Consider the following 20,660-nt stretch of genomic DNA (forward strand, 5'->3'; position numbering starts at 1 on the left):
TTTACATTTGATTATTCAATTACTGTACCAAAATATTGTTAGACTCTTCGAAAAACAATTAAACACAACTGTATCGTTTTCTTTATTGTATATATCGATGCTTGTAGATCACAGGGATTTAGGATCATTGTTTATTATATTTTATGCATATTCACTCCTCTTAAGAATCATCCCATTCAATATAATGTAATAAATTACTTCCTATATATATATATATATATATATATATATATATATATATATATATATATATATATATATATATATATATATATATATACAGAACAACTAAATATTGCAATGTTAGATTTTATTCAATATTAGAACATGATTTGTGGAGTCACTGCAAAGTTTTAACAAAATAAAGTGAAAGATTTTTATCTGTATGTGTTTTTAAGGCATAGGACTGTTGTGTTTAAAGCATTTTGGCATAAACATTTATTAATTGTAGCTTTAACAATAATAAGTTGAGTTTATATATTGTTGTTTTCTAGTTGACAATTGAGTTTCTATACCTTAATACTGTTATTTTGTTCTTATGTTTGTTCTCTTGTATAACTCCATGCTTTTAATTTGTTTATTATATTTTATGGAAATGTATTCTACAAAATCATCCCATGTAAATCAATGTAAAGATGTGAATTCTTTCCAAAAACACTAATGTTGTCTTGCTAAATTATATTCATAATTACAATATATAAATCTCAAAAAACAAAAAGAAAAACTAAATAACTAAATAATTGCAATCTCTGCTTATTTCCAATATCGTGCAGGCCTAATTTGCAATACCTCAGGGTAGCTCAGGTGGGGCTGGGGGAGTCTGATAGCTGACATTTAACAGTAATGGCTTACTTAGGTGTCATTTGTTTTTTTTTTTAGTTTAGCTATTTGGTTTTTTTTTGTTTTGTTTTTTTTTTATTTTCCTCTGAATATGGTTCAGAGAATAAGGAATGTGTTTAATTACCACCCAATATTTTTCTTCAATATAGTGAAAATGTATTATGATTTTTCTTTCCCTCCTTGTAATACCTCTCTGATTGAGAATTGCCAATAAAAAGAGTTCGACTAAGATTACTTTATACTTAATAAATCTAATGTGTCTTTAAAAAAGGCTTTGCAATTTATTTCATGCATTATAAAATTAATAATAGTCCTGGTGTAAACCCAGTCTTTTGAGATAATGCAATTATTTTCATACAGAAAACTGTAAGGTGATGGTTCAGGCACATTTTGAGCAAAGTAGCTCCATAAGTTCAGTTTTCATGTCAATCAAAACACAAAACTGCATCTTTAAAGGATCAATTTCTAATCAGTTGCATCTTTTAATAACTTTAAGTTCCTGGGGATTTTTTGTGCATTTTTTGCCCCCATGTAAACATGTTGCAAGGCATTTTTACTTCTATACCAGCAACTTGCACAATTTTTTTTGTGTGTTTCACATGACACATGATTCTAAAAATGCAGAACTGAAGTTGAAAGAGAAGCTTTAAAATGGCAAATCAAAAATGTTTTATTCCACAGACTACACCTAATGTAAAACCACATTCTGTTTGAACAGGTCCTCAGCGGTTTATTTAAAAAGATCATACTCAGGAAATGTAACTAGTAGTACAAGTGTTTAAAGTCTTCAGATGCTCAAATTTATAGTCTTATGAATAATACATCAAATGCTGCAATTTTTAAAAGTAAAACATCCTATCCAGACCAATGAAATTTGTCCTAGTATTATAATCAATTCTAGACAAGACATCACATCGTCTATGGTTTTTATTTTTACAATCATTTAAGACTATGTAAATGCCTCATGTTAGAATTCTGGGTCAATACAAAGTTAGATAAATTGCATTTCTAAATCCCATTTAAATACTCACCTGTTTGATCTGCCCTACTAATATCTTGCTGTTTAATAACCTTGACTATTATTCTTTTTCTAAATTTTTCTGTTATTTCTGCCAGTTCATTTCAATGCTTGTTATTACCTCTATATGTAGTCTCTTATGCTCTATAGGTAATTTGATTTTACGTACAGCACTTTGATCAGTCTTGTGGCTGTTTTCAAATGTGCTTCATAAAGAAATGAAATTGACAGATGTTTATGTCTGACCAAAAAAGAAAATCCAGATTTAAGTATCAATGTTAATATGAGAGGCACTGCGACTGAGTGCTGAAAGAGGGGACAAAAGGAAAAAATAGGTAAGAAATTAGATGAAATAAGAGTGTTAAACAGTGATCGTACCTGCCATAGGCGTAGTAGAGGTAGGGGAATAGAACAACTCTGCAGATGAAGAAAGTGACCAGCATAAGAGCTCCATTGACTTTATGTAGGAGAGTGTGCTGTTGCTTGTACTGAGGCAAACAAAAAAAAAAGGAGAGAGCGGGAAGTAGAGAAAGAGAGAGGGTTTAAAAGATAGAAAAATATTAATAGGCAGGGCAATGAACCCTGACAACCTTGATTCAATGTTCCCCAACACATGTTAACACTGAAGAAGTGACAGAGAGAGAGAGATGTACAACAGAGTGTTGTCAGTGAAAAATCATTGTCAATCAATCAGATGCTTTAAGATCCACTACCAAGAAAAGAAAAGAAGCAGAAACCAAAAAAATCCACATGTCTAGGTCAGTAAAAAGAAAGATGCACTGATACAATGAAAGAAAAACACAGGAAGATGGAGGAGAATGTTTGTGTTTAGTACCTGGATGAGTATTTTTCCCAGACAGACAGACGGGGTGCTGAGTTCTGCCAGAAACATCACACCCTGGAAATAATCCCCTTTGCCCTGTCTCCAGAACTAGAGGGAAAAAAGAAGAAAACAGAACAGAAATGACACAATAAGAAAGATGGAAAGGGAGGGGAAGGAATAAAAAGGTAAATGGACATGAAAGGTCGGAGGAAGACAAGGATTTGAATAGAAAATGGAAATTTAAGTTTATACAGGGAAAAGGCATCAATAGAAGAGAGAAGATTAAAAGATAAGAAAGGAGAAGAGGAAAGGGAAAATAAGATAAAGAAAAATGAAAAAAAAAATTCGAAGGAATTGTATGTGGAAAGTTAAAAATGTAAAGGGAAAAGAAAATAAAAGGAAAGAAAATTAGAGCCAAGAAATAAAAATAGGAAGGAAAGAAAGGGAAAGAAATGGGGAAAGAAAATAAAAATGAAATGAAGGGAAGAAAAGGAAAAGACAAGAGAAAGAAAAAGAAAATGGAAAGGAAAGTTAGGGTATAGAAAGGGAAAGGAAATTAAATGGAAAGGAAATTAAAGGAAAGGGAAATTGGAGCCATGTAAATGGAAAGAAATCAATGGGAAAGAAAGAAAAGGAAGGAAAAAAGGGAAGGGAAATAAAAAGGAAATAAAATTAAAGAGAAATTGGAGCAAAGTAGATGGAAATAAAAATGGTAAGGAAAGAAAGGGAAGGGACATAAAAAAGAAAAGAAAGAGAAATTGGAGCCAAGTTAATGAAAATAAAAAGGGAAGGAAAGAAAGGGAAATAAAAAAGGGAAGGAAAGAAAGGGAAATAAAAAAGGAAAGGAGAGAAATTGGAGCCAAGTTAATGAAAATAAAAGGGAAGGAAAGAAAGGAAAATAAAAAGGAAAGGAAAGGAAAGAGAAATTGGAGCCAAGTTAATGAAAATAGAAAAAGGAAGAAAAAAGGAAAGGGAAATAAAAAGGAAAGAAAATGAAAGAGAAATTGGAGCCAAGTAGATGGAAATAAAAATGGTAAGGAAAGAAAGGGAAGGGACATAAAAAAGAAAAGAAAGAGAAATTGGAGCCAAGTTAATGAAAATAAAAAGGGAAGGAAAGAAAGGGAAATAAAAAAGGGAAGGAAAGAAAGGGAAATAAAAAAAGGAAAGGAAAGAGAAATTGGAGCCAAGTTAATGAAAATAAAAGGGAAGGAAAGAAAGGAAAATAAAAAGGAAAGGAAAGGAAAGGAAAGAGAAATTGGAGCCAAGTTAATGAAAATAGAAAAAGGAAGGAAAAAAGGAAAGGGAAATAAAAAGGAAAGAAAATGAAAGAGAAATTGGAGCCAAGTAGATGGAAATAAAAATGGTAAGGAAAGAAAAGGAAGAGACATAAAAAAGAAAAGAAAGGAAAGAGAAATTGGAGCCAAGTTAATGAAAATAAAAAGGGAAGGAAAGAAAGGGAAATAAAAAAAATGAAAGGAAAGAAAAGAGAAATTGGAGCCAAGTTAATGAAAATAAATGAATGGGATTAAAGGAAAACAAAGAAAAATGGAAGGGAAATAAAAGCAAAAGAAAGGAGAGGGAAATTAAAGCCAAGTAAATGGAAATAAATCAATGGAAAGGAAAGAAAACTAAAAGGAAAGAGAAATAAAAAGCAAAAGGGAAAGCAAAAGGGAAAATTGAAGCCAAGTAAATGTAAATAAAACAATGGGAAGGAAAGAAAACAGAAAGAAAAGAAAAAGGGAAGGAAAAATTAAAAAAAGGACAATTGAAGCCAAGTAAATGTAAATAAAAATGGGAAGTAAAGAAAATGGAAAGGAAATAAAAGAACAAACAAGAATAATTAAAACAGAAAGAAAGAGAAAACAGAAAAGAGAAAAGAAAATGGAGGCTTGTGTGAGAGGCTTTAGTGTGGTTTTATCAGAGGAAGTGCTGCAGAGGTCCCCCCTGTCTTATCAGTCCTAAACACTCATTGCCATTTAAGTGCAGCTAATGCCAGGGTGCTGCTTGCTGCATGGCTGCCGACAGCAACAGTCTCCATGGATACAGATGGAGAGTGATGGAGAGCATAATTACAGGGTGAAAGTACACAGGCCTGTACAGGACAACTTGGACTGAGGCACACTACAAGATTACAATCCCATCAGTCATAAGGCCAAAGCTGTGTTTGCTACACTCCAAACGGACTCAGATGGGCCTCAATAATTCACTTTCTAATGTTAGCTAATGTAAAGGTGTGCGTTTATGTCTGAAGGCCCCTCAGTCCACTCACCACAGACACGGGGAAGCACACAGTGACCATGACCACATGATGTAGGACCATGAGGAACTCGCGGTGCAGGTATCCCCTGATGGCAGATCTCATCGGTTTGGTCTCGCTTTCCTCCTCGTGATCTTTAACCTGAAGTTTGTACCAGTAGCACAAGAACATGGCATAGATGTCATAAACGAAGTAGGGGACTGCAAAGAGGATATAGCTGGTGGTGAGCCAATGCCTGGAAGGAAAATGGAAGAGAAAAAGTGATAACTTGAGGAAATCCACAGCTCTTAGGGTTAGTTTGTGTTATTACTGTTATGAATAAAATGTATTAATACTTAAATAGTTTAAATGTCAATCAATTAATAAATAGTTTTACTTTATCCGCTTGTTAAGTGTGACGTCACGCAAAGTGGCTACATGGTCCAATCACTTGATCAAACTGTAGGGCAGGGGTCACCAATCCTGGTCCTGGAGGGCCGGTGTCCCTGCAGGGTTTAGCTCCATCTTGCCTCAACACACCTGTCTGGATGTTTCAAGTATACCTCGTAAGACCTTGATTAGCTTGTTCAGGTGTGTTTGATTAGGGTTGGAGCTAAAATCTGTAGGACACCGGCCCTTCAGGAACAAGTTTGGTGACCACTGCAGTAGGGGGAGGCTCAACAAATGTAATAATAGACTATTACAAAGTGCTGTAATACTTCTGAAAATCAAAATATTTATATCCATGCCTAATATCAGATGGCCAGAAAGTGCCACATTTTTAATATATTGTTAAAGGATTGGTGTCTGTGATCATCAACAAATATTTTCTCAATTCAAATGAGTAGTGGCTTGTACCCGGAAGCAGTAATTCACACATCACAACTTAACAAGCGTATACACACTATGCTAAGAAAGGCACTTTAAATGTGACAATCTTGTAAACTTCATTTGCTCTTCAGTGTTTGGACTTTCAGCAGTGAAAATTAAACCACACTGAGAAAAAAAGAGCTATAGAAATAAAGATGAATTGAATTAACTGTCCGTATTTTTTTTTTTTTCACCATTTAAAAAATATCCTGATATGTTCATGACTGAAAACCATGAGCAAGTCAATGGTGTTCAGTGCTTACTAAAGCTTTTAAATTGAAGGGTGTATTGAAAGCAGCAATTCTATGATTCTTATATAAAGGTCTCGTTTGTAAAAGGTTTAGAACAACAACAACAGGAGGGAGTAAATTAAGACATTTACATTTTTTGGGGAAGTATTTGTTAATAAATTTGACTAGCAAATCAAGCGTTAGTTCTGACTCGCATCTAAAACAGAATTGTGATTGTGATGTATGCGTGTTTGTTTCAGAAAACTAAATATACACTGTGGTTCAAACGTTTAGGGTCAGTATGATTTTTTTCCTAAAGTAATTTATTTCAAGGATGCACTGAAATGCATCTTTACAAAAAAACCTTTCTATTAATCAAAGAATCCTTTAAAAATGTATAATGCTTTCCAATATATATATATATATATATATATTTTTTTTTTTTAGAAATGATCATTAGAAATGTTATTGAACACAAAAATCAGCATTTTAGAGGAATTTCTCAATGATCATGTGGTACTGAAGAGTGAAGACTGAACAAATTCTTTTGAAAAATCTGCTTTTCCTTTACAGAAATAAAAAGTACATATTTAGGTATATACAAAAAGTCACTACAAAAATTTACAATGTTTACTTTAAATGCAGTCTTGGTAATAGCAGAAAACCCATAACTCGAAAATGGTTTCAGTCTTATTCTCCAACAAGGGCTCAATGGATGGGAAGACTGACTTTTAACCTAAGATTTAATATTAAAAAAGTGCAAGTACTGGCAAAAATGGTAACCCTTGTAACCCTTACGACAACTGCTTTGTTCTTTGTTTTTATTAATATTTTTCCCCTTCAGTCATTTTCTTTCTCTTCTAAATAAAATTTATTAAAATAAAAAAATAAATGCAGTCTTGGTGAGCCTTATATACATAAATATAATATGCATACAGTACACACACAGTATATAGTTGAAGTCAGAATTATTAGCCCCCTTTTGATTTTTATTTTCTTTTTTAAATATTTCCCAAATGATGTTTAACAGAGCAATGACATTTTTACAGTATGTCTGATAATATTGTTTCTTCTGGAAAAAGTCTAATTTGTTTTATTTCAGCTAGAATAAAAGTAGTTTTTAATTTAAAAAAAAAACATTTTTGGGACAAAATTATTAGCCCCTTTAAACTATTTTTTTGATATTCTACAGAACAAACCATCATTATACAATAACTTGCCTAATAACCCTAACCTGCCTAGTTCACCTTATTAACCTAGTTAAGCCTTTAAATGTCACTTTAAGCTGTATAGAAGTGTCTTGAAATGTTTTCTTATTAGAAATAAGTTTTTAAAACTATTATGCTTAGAAATGTGCTGAAACAATCTTCCCTCCATTAAACAGAAATTGGAGAAAAAAAAATAAACAGGGGCGCTAATAATACAGGGGGGCTAATAATTCTGACTTCAACTGTATACACAAGCAAGTATTCAACACGTCACCCTTTTTCTCAGAAAACATATTTTTAAAGCTGCTGTCTGACTAGAAACTTTCCCTGGATGTTGGTAACAACCAAAGAAATCCATACATGCAAAGAAAACAATTAATTAGTTTAAAAATGAAGTTATGCAAAATAAAATAAAATGACGCAAGAAAAAAAAGTATTGAACACATGAAGAAAGTGTAGAAAGGCAGTGAAAGCCCAGACAGCAGCAGAAATCTCTCAGAAGATCTTTGGAAACCCTCTGCACTTCATCATTGGAAATCATTGTTAGCTGTTTCAGTCCAAAAATCTACATGACTAGGATTATGAAAATAAAACCAGGGTGGACATTTCAGCAAGACATTGATCCAAAACACACCCAAGCACACTCCCAAATTCTTTTAGAGAGTGAAAATCAAGCTGAAGAATGGCCCAACCAATCACCAGACTTGAATCCAATAGAAAATACAAAATAAAGATAATATTTGATAAACGAAACCCACATAACATCAAGATTTGTACACTCTGTTAAAGTCTGTCAAAAAAAAATTCACACCTGAGCAATTCATGACTTAATTCTCCATATGAAAGCTCTTTAAGCTGCAATACTCAAAAAAGTCTTTTCTATAAAGTATTAAATATATTTCAGTAACTAATACCATAACTAACATTTCAGATTTATTTTTGTTTTGTTTTATTTTTATGTTTGCATTGTTTGGGTCTTTACAAAAATCTGGTTCAATTCCATGTTAACAGCTCCTTTAGAATTATTATTGCCAAGAAAAAAACATGACATGTTCAATACTTATTTTCCCAACTGTTTATACACTACTACAATGGTTACTCATTAATACTAAAACAACAGTAGACAGTAAGAAGAAATGTATAGCATTGAAAAAAAACCTTTAACAACTACTAATAGTAACATGTTCAGTTAAATGAAGAACATGCCATTTAATATGTTACAGCTTATGAATACTCCAAAGAATACCGAACAGAAGCCATCATAATCTGGTTATACGTTAACATAATGCTGATGCCTATATTTAAACTCTGACTTGACTTGAGACCTGTCAAATAGGCCTAGCACTTAACTTAGCCCTTGTCTAATTCCCATTCCTCCTGTTCCCTGACAGAGGCTTTCACAACACATAGCCCGAGTAATTGAGTTTACCTGGCTTAAATCATTTATGCAACATGATTGCTCTGACCTATTTGCGCTGCCGTTCTTCATTCACTCGCACGCCTTCGAGGGTTATTGCACAAAATAAACACGATAAACAAGATAAATTCAATTATGCGAGGCAAATCTAATTACAGCCAATCGCTTTCCACAAAAGCGTCAGTGTGAACGCATCTAATGGGTTTCACAGAGTGTTAAGATGCAGTTTTGAGGAATGAGCTGAAACCGCTGACTAAAGCTGTCATAAAAAGTCACCGTCAAGTATTTTTGCCCGTCTACTCCATCTTGCACTCTTCCCCCTCCCCCGGCTCGATGCGCCACAGCGGATTTACAGATAGGAACTAATAAGGTTGAGAGCCTAATTAGATTACACTGACATAAGGTGTGCATTGGAGGAATAGCACATTCTTAGAAACACTCGGAGTGAAGGGAATACTTTCGCACTCCTACACATCTGGGATCAATTCCATACAAAAGAGAAAATTCTCGGCTGTAAACGCACACACAAATTAAATAAAAAGAGACACGTGGGAAAACAAAAACCTAAGTGAATCGGTGTTGTGTGTAAACAACAGAGAATTGTCCTACAAAATGTTCTCGGTTGAAATGCAGCTGATACTCACTGGTCCTCGATGATGTCTTTACAAGAACAGGCGATGATGTATCCAGCAGAGGATGCCATAATGGCTTGAACGGAGGAGACCAGTCTGAGAAACATAAGAGACGAATCACATGCATGAAAGAAATCATAACTGGCTGTGATTATCCTTAGACAGGAGACACTTGAAACCAATAATAGCAGACTGTGATAACACCAGTTAAAGGAAGGGTCATTTAAACAAAAAAATTGCACAGCAGCTTTCCAAGCCAAGCAGAAAAGCTCATTGATACATCTCACAAAGCACTGCAACCAAATGTAATCTCACATGCAATATGGACCATTTCAATGTGGTTATGTCACTGGCCCATGAACATTTCCTGCTTGCTATCAAACTATTTCATAACTGTAACAAGAGGCAATTCAATCATAACTTAAATGTTAAAACAGCTATCATGACATTATCTATCAACATACAGTATGGCTCTTTTTATGTCCTCAGAAGCTATATATATATATATATATATATATATATATATATATATATATATATATATATATATATATATATATATATATATATATATATATATATATAAAACAGGAAATATGTTGGCACTATTGTTTCTTGTTTACATCCCTCAAAATGGTCTAATGTTACTCAGAAGATCTTTAAGAAATCATATTATGCTGTTTTTGTTTATTAAACAATATGTGAAATAACTCGCAAGTGTCCCAACAATGAGTTTGTGAAGTTTCAGCTTTAAAACACCACATGCATCATTTACTGATCTTTTTTTAGGTAAGAGAGAATCAGCTATTGCAACTTAAATGTGTCATACTTCTGGTCTCATTCACTTCCATAATTTCTTTTTGTCATAACATTCATCTTGTTATGCTGCTACTTCATCTGTCATCACACTGTAAAAAATGCTATGGTTTCACATGATCTCTTCATGTCGTTTCAATGCAAATTGATTAAGTTAGCTAAATTGTTTGTACAATTTAAAGTTGGTTGAACATAAAACAATTAAGTTGTCCCCCCAAAAAACTCAAGATTTATGTGGTTTCATTTATGTGGGCTCATTTTAAATAGTTTGAACAAGCAGCAAAGATATATATATATTTTAAGTGCATGGGTTTGTTCTAGCTTTGTAGTTTGACAGTTTACTGCCACTTGTTATTCTTAGTCATTTACACACATGCTAATGAACAGGATGTTCTTACACAAATGCAGAAGAGAGCTCATTTTGTGCCAGTTTATACTTCTGCATTGAGTGCATGCGGTAGGTCCGGCAAAGCCTTCACATACTATACATTTGTCTCGTACCCTTTACTCAAACTACTGCTTTAAAATGATTTGAATCAACAAAATTCTTTAGAGGGTTTTTTCGAACAACCTAATTGTTTTATGTTAAATATACTTAAGTTTGTAAAAACAATCAAAGTTAACGTAATTATTTGTGTTGGGACAATTATGGAACCCAGCATTTTTTACAGTGTTTGCCATACCTTGACACACACCTTTCAAATTTAACAACATCACAACCTGGTCAACTTGGTAGCAGTGGTGAATGTTGGTGGGTCTTAGAGCCACATGGTAGCATTTAACAAGATCCCTAGAGAAGCTCCAGATGGATACTTATGTTGCTTTGTCATATTTATTTTTTAGTTGTGTGTGTCAGGGTACTGTAGGCCTGTCACAATAATCAATATATCGACTTATCGCACAACACATGAACATGAGCTCAATCATTTTTGTTGATGCGATATACAAATCGTCCATACATTAAAAAAAAAACAATTCTAGATCTCCGTTTATACTGGAGGTGTCAGTAGCTATGTTTCCAACCAAAAATGCAAATTAAAATGTATGCGCAAAACTGGAATATGGCATGAAAGATGTGCGAATAAAGCAGGGTTTCCATCTAACGAGTTAAAGAGAACAAAAAAATCACTTCCAGATTATCTGGCGCCAAATAACAACAGTAAAAAAGAAATTTGCTGCTGTGGGAGAAGCTGCAGGAATCTTGTCTTTATTTAATAAATTACTTGCACTTTAGAAATCATGCAATAAACGCAAGGTGGCTGATGACGCTCTTGACAGGTTTGGAGGTCATTAATAATAAACACTAATACTGAAACTGTTAAGGCATTCGAGAATGGCCAAAACAACAATTCAGATGTTTTATAAATGTGCTCAGCCTGCATTGTCCATTCACACATACTTTAATCATCACATGATCTTTTAAAACAAAATCACATAACCTTTTTTAATGCGCATAATGGAATTAGTTCGGTAAAAGTGTGTCTATCGCAGTTTATGTGCATCTTTTCTCATTGAATAAAAAGTTTATCCTACCGAGTTATGCACATACATTTTATGTGCATTTTCAAAATGTATGCCCATCTTGGTGTTTCCATTACCCTATTTTTTATTCGCATATCCAAAATGAGCATAAAAATATGGTTGAAAAATACTATAGTATTTACTATAAATCACTTTAATATATTTTCATGCGCTTTCAAATTCTGATTCCAATGCCTATAATTTAATTAAATAATCTTAAGAATAAAATAATGTCATTCTGGCATTATATAATGAGTGGCATAAAATTACAATAATTGTTTATCACAATATATTCTGATCCAATATATCATAAAACAAAATACCTGTGACGTATGTGCGAAGGAAATCATATAAATAAATAAAACTTGTCACTGAAGATAATCTTTTTTTTTTATTATTTAGATTTTATTGATGGATTTTTATGCTTACACAGAGGATGCACTTGTCACAATCACTGATTTAAAATTATTAAAAACAATTCTTAAGTTTATTTAATTTTTTTAACTAAAACTTAATTTAATGTTCATTATAAAAAGAAAAAAAATGTGTTCTTTACTGGATACACAAGTAAAACAAAACTCAGGTAGCTTGAGCCTGACAGCTCCTCTCGACACGTCTCACTTTCTCTTCCCCTTATTTACCTGGATGAGACGATGACAGCATCCTTCTCGCTCCATTTGAGCCCAGGAGCATGTTTCAGAAATCGCTTGGACAGCAGAAAGAGGCCTGGGAAGAATATGGAGCCAGCTGCAAGGATGCTCAGCATAATCTCGGGAAATGTTGCTCAACGTCACTGTCTGTCTAAGGAGCATAAACATCACACATTTCAGCATTTTGTTTTAATAGGCGTCTAAAAAAAAACCATTTAATACAAATGTAGGTGAAAAAATCCTTGCCATTCATGAAAAGTCAAAGATGTAATCGAATTCTCATCAAGTTTTTTAGACTGATGTCTGTTTAGTTAGTGACAGACAATTTGATCGTTGAATTAGCATAATTATAACATGGTTCTCACCAAAATCTGATCACTGAAAGAAATGAGAGAAGGGGAAGGCAAAGATAGAAAAAAAATGGGGAGAGTAAACAAAGAAAATACATTAGACCTCAAGAATCCACATTTGCAGTCAAGACAATTGAGCGACATGCAAACAAAATTTGCTGCGTCAATTTTACTTTCAAACGCATAGTTTACCCCAAAAAATAATACAGCCATCATTTACTCACCTTTGACTTGCTCTAAAAAAGTTTGAGTATCTTCTGTTGAATAGAAAATAAGATGTTTTGAATAATGTAGCCACTGACATCCATGATATTGTTTTTTTTTAATTATTATTAATATGGATGTCAGTGGTTAGTCAGGTTCAGGCACAAGTTTAGAACAAGTCAAGTAGGGATGAACCGATAGCACTTTTTTATTACAAATCAAGTATGAGTATTTTAATTTGTTTACTTGCCGATACCATGTACAGATTCCCAATTTCTCGTCCGTTCAACCAAGCTTGTTCTTCCAAGGTAATCTGGGAATACTTTCAGTGCAGCGAATATAAGGAATTGAAACTAAAACTGATAAGTGCATTGGATGATTTTTTGCCATTGACTATGAAAAAAAAACTGTTTAATATAGGCGTTTCTGAACCAACGAATATTTCACTTTAATTATATTTATATTATCATCAATTATATTATTATTTATATTATTTACTAACTAGATTGTGTTTTTGGCACTGAAGCCTATATAGCGGATTTGTTTTGAAGCACTTCACCTCTATTATTCGTTCTTGTTTATTTTGTAGATAACTGACCGACAAAACATACATTAAAATTAAAATACAAATTATACCAAATGAAATTTGTTTCAAAAAGATGGACACATTTTTCCAGTGGTAGTGGTCGCCTCACCACAAGAAGGTCGCTGGTTCGAGCCTCGGTTGGGTCAGCTAGCGTTTCTGTGTGAAGTTTGCATGTTCTCCCTGTGTTCGCGTGGGTTGCCTTCAGGTTCTCCGTTTTCCCCCACGGTTCAAAGACATGCGGTAGAGGTGTATTAGGTAGGCTAAATTGTCTGTAGTGTATGAGTGTGAATGGATGTTTTCCCAGATATGGGTTGCAGCTAGAGGGGCATCCGCTGCGTAAAAACATATGCTGGATAAGTCGGTGGTTCATTCGGCTGTGGCGACCCCAGATTAGTAAAGGGACTAAGCCGAAAAAGAAAATGAATGAATGAACTTTTTCCAAGATAAATACATGAAGTGTATATTTTTGTTCGAGCCCGTCTTACACATCTGTGCGGGTGGATGGCTCGTGGAAAATAAGCATTTCATTAATGCGCTACTGTAAATTGATGCATCACAAACCTCTGTCATATATAGGCATATATAGTAATAGAAGTCATGATTAAATTAGGTCTTAAGCATCCGAGTATAAAGTTTATGTATACAATGAGTGCTAGTTTGTCTCGCTGTGATCATTATGCAAGGATCATATTGCATTATCGATTTATTTTTTCAGTAGCCTGTAGATTGGTTAATAATGTATTTTATAAATGGATTGTTTATAAAGACTAAGGTATTAATAAATAATACATTAATTAATACATTAAGACTTTTAAGTCAGGTAGGACAAATCACATCCACGTAGTGAAATACTGTTGAGCATTGGTGCATGTATCGACATTTCATGCATGATACGAGTACATGTATTTTACCCAGGTATCGACCCGATACTGAGATCGGTGCATCCCTAAAGTTAATGGTAAGTTAATGATTGCAGAATAATAATTTTGGGTGAACTATCACTTTAAGTACTACTAAAGTCATATTCAAGTCCATATAACAGGGGATATATTTTAATGGCATGACACAGATAGAATGTCCAGGAGGACAATCCCATTGTGAATGCATCCTCTCGTCTCATTAACGCATCACAAGGACTCCTTAAATCATTTCAGACAACTGGCAGATTTATATAAAAAAAAAGAAGAATCTGTACAGCCCATACTGAAATAGGAACGGAAAGGATTAGCAAGCAACAGATTTAGAAAGATTACTGCAGGGAGAGGGAGGGCATCAAGACAAGGGGAGACCAAAAAGAAAGAAGGGAAAAGGGTGTGTTTTCAATAATGGGAGGGTGGAGGACATCATTCAGTGCTATGGTCACAGGGTAACCTTGTGGGAGGAGGTGAAAGGGAGTGTGTTATTGCTCAAGTGAGACGGTGAATGCATGTCTGTAGCAGGTCAATCACAAAAGCTGTGTCAGGAAATGTAATTTCCGCCCAAATCTAAACATTACAGCAAATCCGAGAAGTGCAGTGCTGTCATGCAAGCCTGCTTAAACGAATCTGATGTGACGCGCAAATAAATCAAGAGACCGAGCCGGGCGCACGACAAATTATGAACACACACATCATCATCAACATCATAACTTACGCAACACATGACGCGTTCTGATTTCAAACAGACTAAATCTATATACTAAACAATATACCATAAAACGCACCACTGTCGCCTATGTCATATCGGGTCATGCTATGATTTTCACCGTCCGTGTAAACAACAGCAGTTTAATCGCTACCTTTATAGCTAGCCGGCTAGCGGCACCCATTCTATTGTGTCCTCGCCAGCGGTCCAGCAGCACGCGACGCGCCGCGAGGCACAGGGAGTCTCGTCGGGACCTTTAGCTAACAGGTTGCATACGATAGGCCCGCTAGCTGTGTGTGTGTTCTCGGCAGCCAGTAATGGATCGCTTTTCTCCCCACATGGTTAATGGAAAAAAACCGGCTGCCTAAATAGGGATGCGCCCCCCGAGTCCCCAACACGATATGATTATTATTGTGCGCCAGTGTTCAGTCCATGCCATGCAAGCGACTCCTGCAGTAACCCGTTCAGACCCGGAGACACAAAACACATCAGCATTTTTGTTTTCCTATCGAATTCCATTACAATTATGGCAAGCCACGACATCCAGAAGTTTATGCATAATCAATATGTATTATACTTATTTACGATGATTATATATTGATGTACCATTGTTATGTTGACTGCTAACAAAATTGAATTGCTAAACCATTCGAGAAAATGTAAATATTTAAAAGTTAACACATTGTTACGTTGTGTTACATTATTTAATACATCTTCACAACATAGTACTTATTATGGGGGTATTTTCAAATATAAAAGAGCTCAAGTTTAAATCATATTTTGCTATTCATATAAAATAAATTGTACTATAATATGATTTCCAATGGCGTTAAAGTAAACAGTACGAGACTATTGCATTGGAAACAATTGCACATTTAAAAAACATGCAAGGCTTAAACTGTAAGAGACATTAAAAAAACAGAATGCAATTATTAATCATGATCATTTGCATGACAACACATTGCCTACACAAGACAAATTATCGCCACAAGCTTTACAAACTATATTATTATTATTATTATTATAACAATATTCAATCATTTTCTTTTTAGGCTTATTGCCTTTATTAATCAGGCATCACCACAGTGGAATGAACCTTCAACTTATCCAGCATATGTTTTACGCAGCGGATGCCTTTCCAGCCGCAACCCACACTGGAAAACACACTCTCACATTCACACACATTCTGCCAATTTAGCTTATTCAATTCACCTATACTGCATGTCTTTGGACTGTAGGGGAAAACCACATAATAACAATATATCATGCATAATTGTGCAAGCAGCTAACCACAGCCCTTTAGTCAGCAGCATGTTGTTAATAATTACTAATCTGTAGGTAACTGTGTGATTACACTACAGCATGACACCTCAACATAGAGTAAAGCAAACAATTTGAACTGATTTAGTGTTTCATTTGCTTGACAGATAAAAGCTTATTAAAAGATATAAATAAACGTTACTAAACCAAGTATGTCCTCTAGCAGGTGTTACATCCCTTTGTGAGCTTCTAACTTTTTCAATACAATGAAAAGACACTTTCAACTTCCATCTCAATGTGGTCATGTCACTGGCCTACGAACATTTCCTGCTTGTTATCAAACTGTAACAAGAGGCAATTCAATCATAACATGTTAGAACAGCTATTATTTATCAATATTTGGCTCTTTTTAAATTCTCGAAAGCTATAGAAATTAAAAATGTAAAACAGGAAATACGTTGGGACTGTTGTTTTTGTTTACAAAATGTTCTATAATCAGAGACACAAAGTGGACGGTCAATACATGAGCACTGGCAAGACTTCTATTGCTCTTGCTGCGACAAGCAAATGATACACAAATGATCTACACATTTGTTTGTAGTAATGCAATGCTGAAACCATTAGTTTATTTCTGTGTTATATATATAATATAAACAAAAAAAAGTAAGTGAGAATGTATGTTGGGGTCTAAACGGGTTAAACCCAAAGAACAGCATAAGGAACAAAGGATCACATTGGATAAGAGCAGAAAATAGCAATCAAAAATAAGGGAAAAGGATTACATTAAGGTTGAGCAGCGTCAGATGAAGGCCAAAACAATCCTGTCACAGTCTTGCAGAAATCGGTTCACAAGGTCCAGGAGGCATCTGTGAGACGGTCCACATGTTGTTATCAATTCATCCGAAGAGCTTGATCCCCGAAAGCTTCACCAGTTTGGTTTGGCAGCACCTGCTGGGAAAACACTAGTTAAAATAGCAGCAAGGAGAGAATTGTTTTTCAAGGAAGGACGACAGAAATGCAAAGTTCATCTGTGAGCTGTCAGTCCTCATCCACCTGTCCAGCAGACGAGCGCATCCCTACATATAAGAGAGCTGATCCGCGTCCATCTGGTCAGCTCTTCACTCGAGCTGAGTCAGCAGATCAAAAGCTGCAGTGGTCAGATGTGACCACACACAAACATTAGCCTTGCAAATGACTTATTTACATGAAAATGTAGGCTGCCATGGCGGAGAGCGGATACCTGGACCAGATGGATGAAGGGAGAAGCAGGTATCCAAGCAACCACTGTGGTCCCCGGTTCTGCCTCTCTGACCGCCTCACTAGGATTACACAAAACAAGTGGGAACGGGGGATGGCGAGGAGGGTGGAATGGCTCACATTTGACTACAAAACATGTGCAAATCACGAACCAAATGGCGAAAGTTGTCCAAATAATGGCCGCATTCTAATTCGGCTGTATGCAAAGTAGAGAAAGAGAGTCACGCTAGCTTTCGGGCTAGCGCTGTGCTAACATGACTCAGAGCCTGGCTTGCAGGATGAATACAGCCGTTGTCTCTAGCTAAAAAATTCCGTAAAACGGAGTAAATGTTACGAGGAAATTAAGAAAACGCCGATTTGACTTACTGTGCTTCGCTTTCGGGTCACAAATCCCGTCTTTGCGAACGGCCCCGGTCGTAAATGTGTTGACAAGAGATTAATTTTACTTTTAAATCTGCACCGCGACTCATAGTAACTATCTGCTGATTGGCCGGACAAAACGAACGCGACGAATTTTCCCCGCGTTGATTGGCTTACGGTGTGATTGACAGTGAGCACGACCAATGGCGAGTAAAAACAAAGTGACCTGATAGTGCGAGACCGTATTAACTATTTATGGTCCGACGCCTTTATTGTCACCTACATTCATTGTTTAGGAGAGAGTCCGTTGAAGATATGCAAATGTGTTCATGTTTTGATTGAACAATTACTATCTTGCTAAATTAGAGAGTACGTATGATTACATATTTTTATAAAAAGGGGTGATCTGATCTGAATTCAGAGTAAACGTGTAGTACTTTGTCAATAGTTTGTTTACATAACAGAAATCAATATGCTAATGCTTTAATTAAAAAAGTACATTAATGCCATTTAAACAAATCAATTATGCACATGATGTAGTTCCTGACATGACAATGTTGCTATGCAGCCAGCGAGATTAGAATCAGCAGCCCCATAAACTGTTTTATAACATGACTGTAGTTTTGCATTTATATTAAATACTTACAAATTAAATATTTGATATGACTGGGAAAATGATTAGGATTTAGTGTATGTCAAGTATATTTTCACAATAAATATTACTATGTAATACATTTCAGTTCAAACATCCCTAAAATAAGCCCTAAAAATGTATTTGACAAAAAGAATATATATACATAAAAAATACAGAATAGACTATTTAAATATGTTAAGAAACCCTTATCTTATATCAAGCTCCTATTTCTAAAAAGGTTTTTGGTTGACAAATTCTGCAAAGCATTAAATATAATTAAAGCATCATTTTTTTTTCTAAAAAAAAAAAAAAAAAAAAACATGCAATTTTACATTTCATTTAATTTCCTGAGCTGTAACAATAATTTATATTGAGAAACTAGATGTAAACAGAAATACACACATTAGTCTAGTGCAGAGATGTCCTAACTAGGGCCCGCGGGCCAAAGTTGGCCCATGGTAACCTTTGATTTGAACCGTCATCCCATCTGAGAAGAGAGGGAGAATGATGGGGATGATTTAGAGGTTGTAATTTCAAATGTAATGTAGCCCTTTGTTTGTTAAGCTACAAAAAGGCAAACTGAAAATGAAATGTTTTGATTTAAATGCTGCAATTCAGTTTAAAATGTACATACTGTAACCCGACTGATGGACAATGCAGAGACTTTGGTGAGGGAATCAAGGCAAAAGCAGATCCTGCTTGACTGGTGTATTCAGGATTGAACTTCACTGTGTTATAAATGTGATTGTTTATGTTTTAATTGCAATGAACTGTAATTGAAAAGGTTCTACCGCATTAGTTAATAAGACTCAAAGTACTGTTTTCTACTTATTTTTTAAATATTATGGAATAAATTAGGAAATTACCCTTGGCAACTTTAATGCAAAATAGTTTGGTATACTTAACTTCGGCCCACGGCTCTCAATGACATTTGGTTTTTGGCCCTTCATACGTAGAAGTTTGGGCACCCCTGGTCTAGGGTAACTGCAATATATATTAGCAACTGTTTTGTATCTGAAAGGCAATATACACAACAAAACAAAATAAAGGTATTGACACAATATGTTTCATTATGGTTACAGGGACTTAAATATAGCATTTAAAATTAACAGAACCCACTGCAGATTTGGATGCAAATATGGCTTTACACAAATTTGAAAACTTGTGTGTACACGTGCATTTATAATCAGACCTAAGGGCTGCACAATATTGCACAAATCTGACATTGCGATATTTTGTTTTGCTGCGATATACTGTATATTGCAATATAAATATAATCTCATCAGAGGATTTGAATCGCTCTAATTGGAAATATTTAATTCGTTTAGTTCCACTGTGATGATCAAGACTTTGTTTATTGCATAAATTATCAAATTACAAGCAAAATTAAATAAACAGCGCTTCATGGTTTTCTGTGGAGTCTAACAAGTACAAGTGCAGAAATTGAACAAACAAATGTAAAATAACATGGTCATCATTGTGTAAATAATAATATTTTTATATTTTACACTTTTAAAACATTTAATCTTGTGATGCGACTATTGCAGATTCACATTTGGGATATCGATGCTCAAATGATATATTGTGCAGCCCAAACCTACACACACTAAAATTATTCATGAGGCCTTTGATCATTAGGATTTCATTTAGAGTAATAGTCTAGACATTTGTGACCAATTTACAATATTTACTCAAAGAATTTTTTTTTTTTTGGTAGAGTTTTAAATCAAAGTCTTACTAAAGTAGTGATGAAGCTGAAGTAGCAAGAAGCTTTTACATGTAATAAGTAGTGGTGTAACGAATTACAAATCTTACGGTTCGGATCACATTGTGTTTTTTTTTTTTAGTCACGAATCGGACCATTTTTTGAATCAGCCAGAAAGAGAAGGAGACAAATGTAATTTGCTTTTTTATTTATTATAAAAACAGATCTGCAATAACTTTTGGTTTTAACAAACAGAATTTAGAAGATGCAATTGTATTAAAAATAAAATGAAGAAATAATCAGCTGAATAAAACTAAATTACAACTAAATTCATCTTCATATTTCATTGCTAGATTAATCATTTTTGAAGAATTATTCAGTGGCACATTTTTGATGGCTGGTTGTCGCCACCTATTGGTC

At 34.5% G+C, this 20,660-nt stretch overlaps 1 protein-coding gene and 2 long non-coding RNA genes across 52 annotated transcripts in view; 2 read left to right on the forward strand and 1 right to left on the reverse strand.

The window, feature by feature from the left end:
• The window catches only part of tlcd3ba (TLC domain containing 3Ba), a 20,605-nt gene extending 2,587 nt beyond the window's left edge, over positions 1 to 18,018 (reverse strand). Inside the window, exons 1-8 of one of the 50 annotated variants that reach the window (XM_087242172.1) lie at positions 17,908 to 17,991; positions 17,525 to 17,603; positions 17,067 to 17,232; positions 12,253 to 12,408; positions 9,287 to 9,370; positions 4,951 to 5,173; positions 2,694 to 2,789; positions 2,237 to 2,275 (exon numbers count right to left, since the gene is read on the reverse strand). In XM_087242172.1, the coding sequence (XP_087098298.1) occupies positions 2,237 to 2,275; positions 2,694 to 2,789; positions 4,951 to 5,173; positions 9,287 to 9,370; positions 12,253 to 12,377 (567 nt within the window). In that variant the 5' untranslated portion in view covers positions 12,378 to 12,408; positions 17,067 to 17,232; positions 17,525 to 17,603; positions 17,908 to 17,991. Of the gene's footprint in view, positions 1 to 2,236; positions 2,347 to 2,693; positions 2,790 to 4,950; positions 5,174 to 9,286; positions 9,371 to 12,252; positions 12,413 to 15,178; positions 15,274 to 17,066; positions 17,236 to 17,337; positions 17,604 to 17,693 lie in introns of those variants that run through there. The other 49 variants (XM_087242160.1, XM_087242168.1, XM_087242151.1 and 46 more) reach the window with 49 other exon arrangements.
• Positions 1 to 20,660, forward strand: part of LOC147845592 (uncharacterized) — a 344,082-nt gene that overhangs the window by 205,587 nt on the left and 117,835 nt on the right. The window lies entirely within an intron of this gene.
• Positions 923 to 4,193, forward strand: LOC147845596 (uncharacterized). Its single transcript, XR_015480662.1, has 2 exons — positions 923 to 3,374; positions 3,692 to 4,193. It is a non-coding gene; the product is annotated as an uncharacterized LOC147845596 (long non-coding RNA).

The sequence above is a fragment of the Danio rerio genome, chromosome 3 (assembly GCF_052040795.2).
Source record: "Danio rerio strain M-AB ecotype USA chromosome 3, GRCz13ab, whole genome shotgun sequence".
Taxonomy (NCBI): Eukaryota; Metazoa; Chordata; class Actinopteri; order Cypriniformes; family Danionidae; genus Danio; species Danio rerio.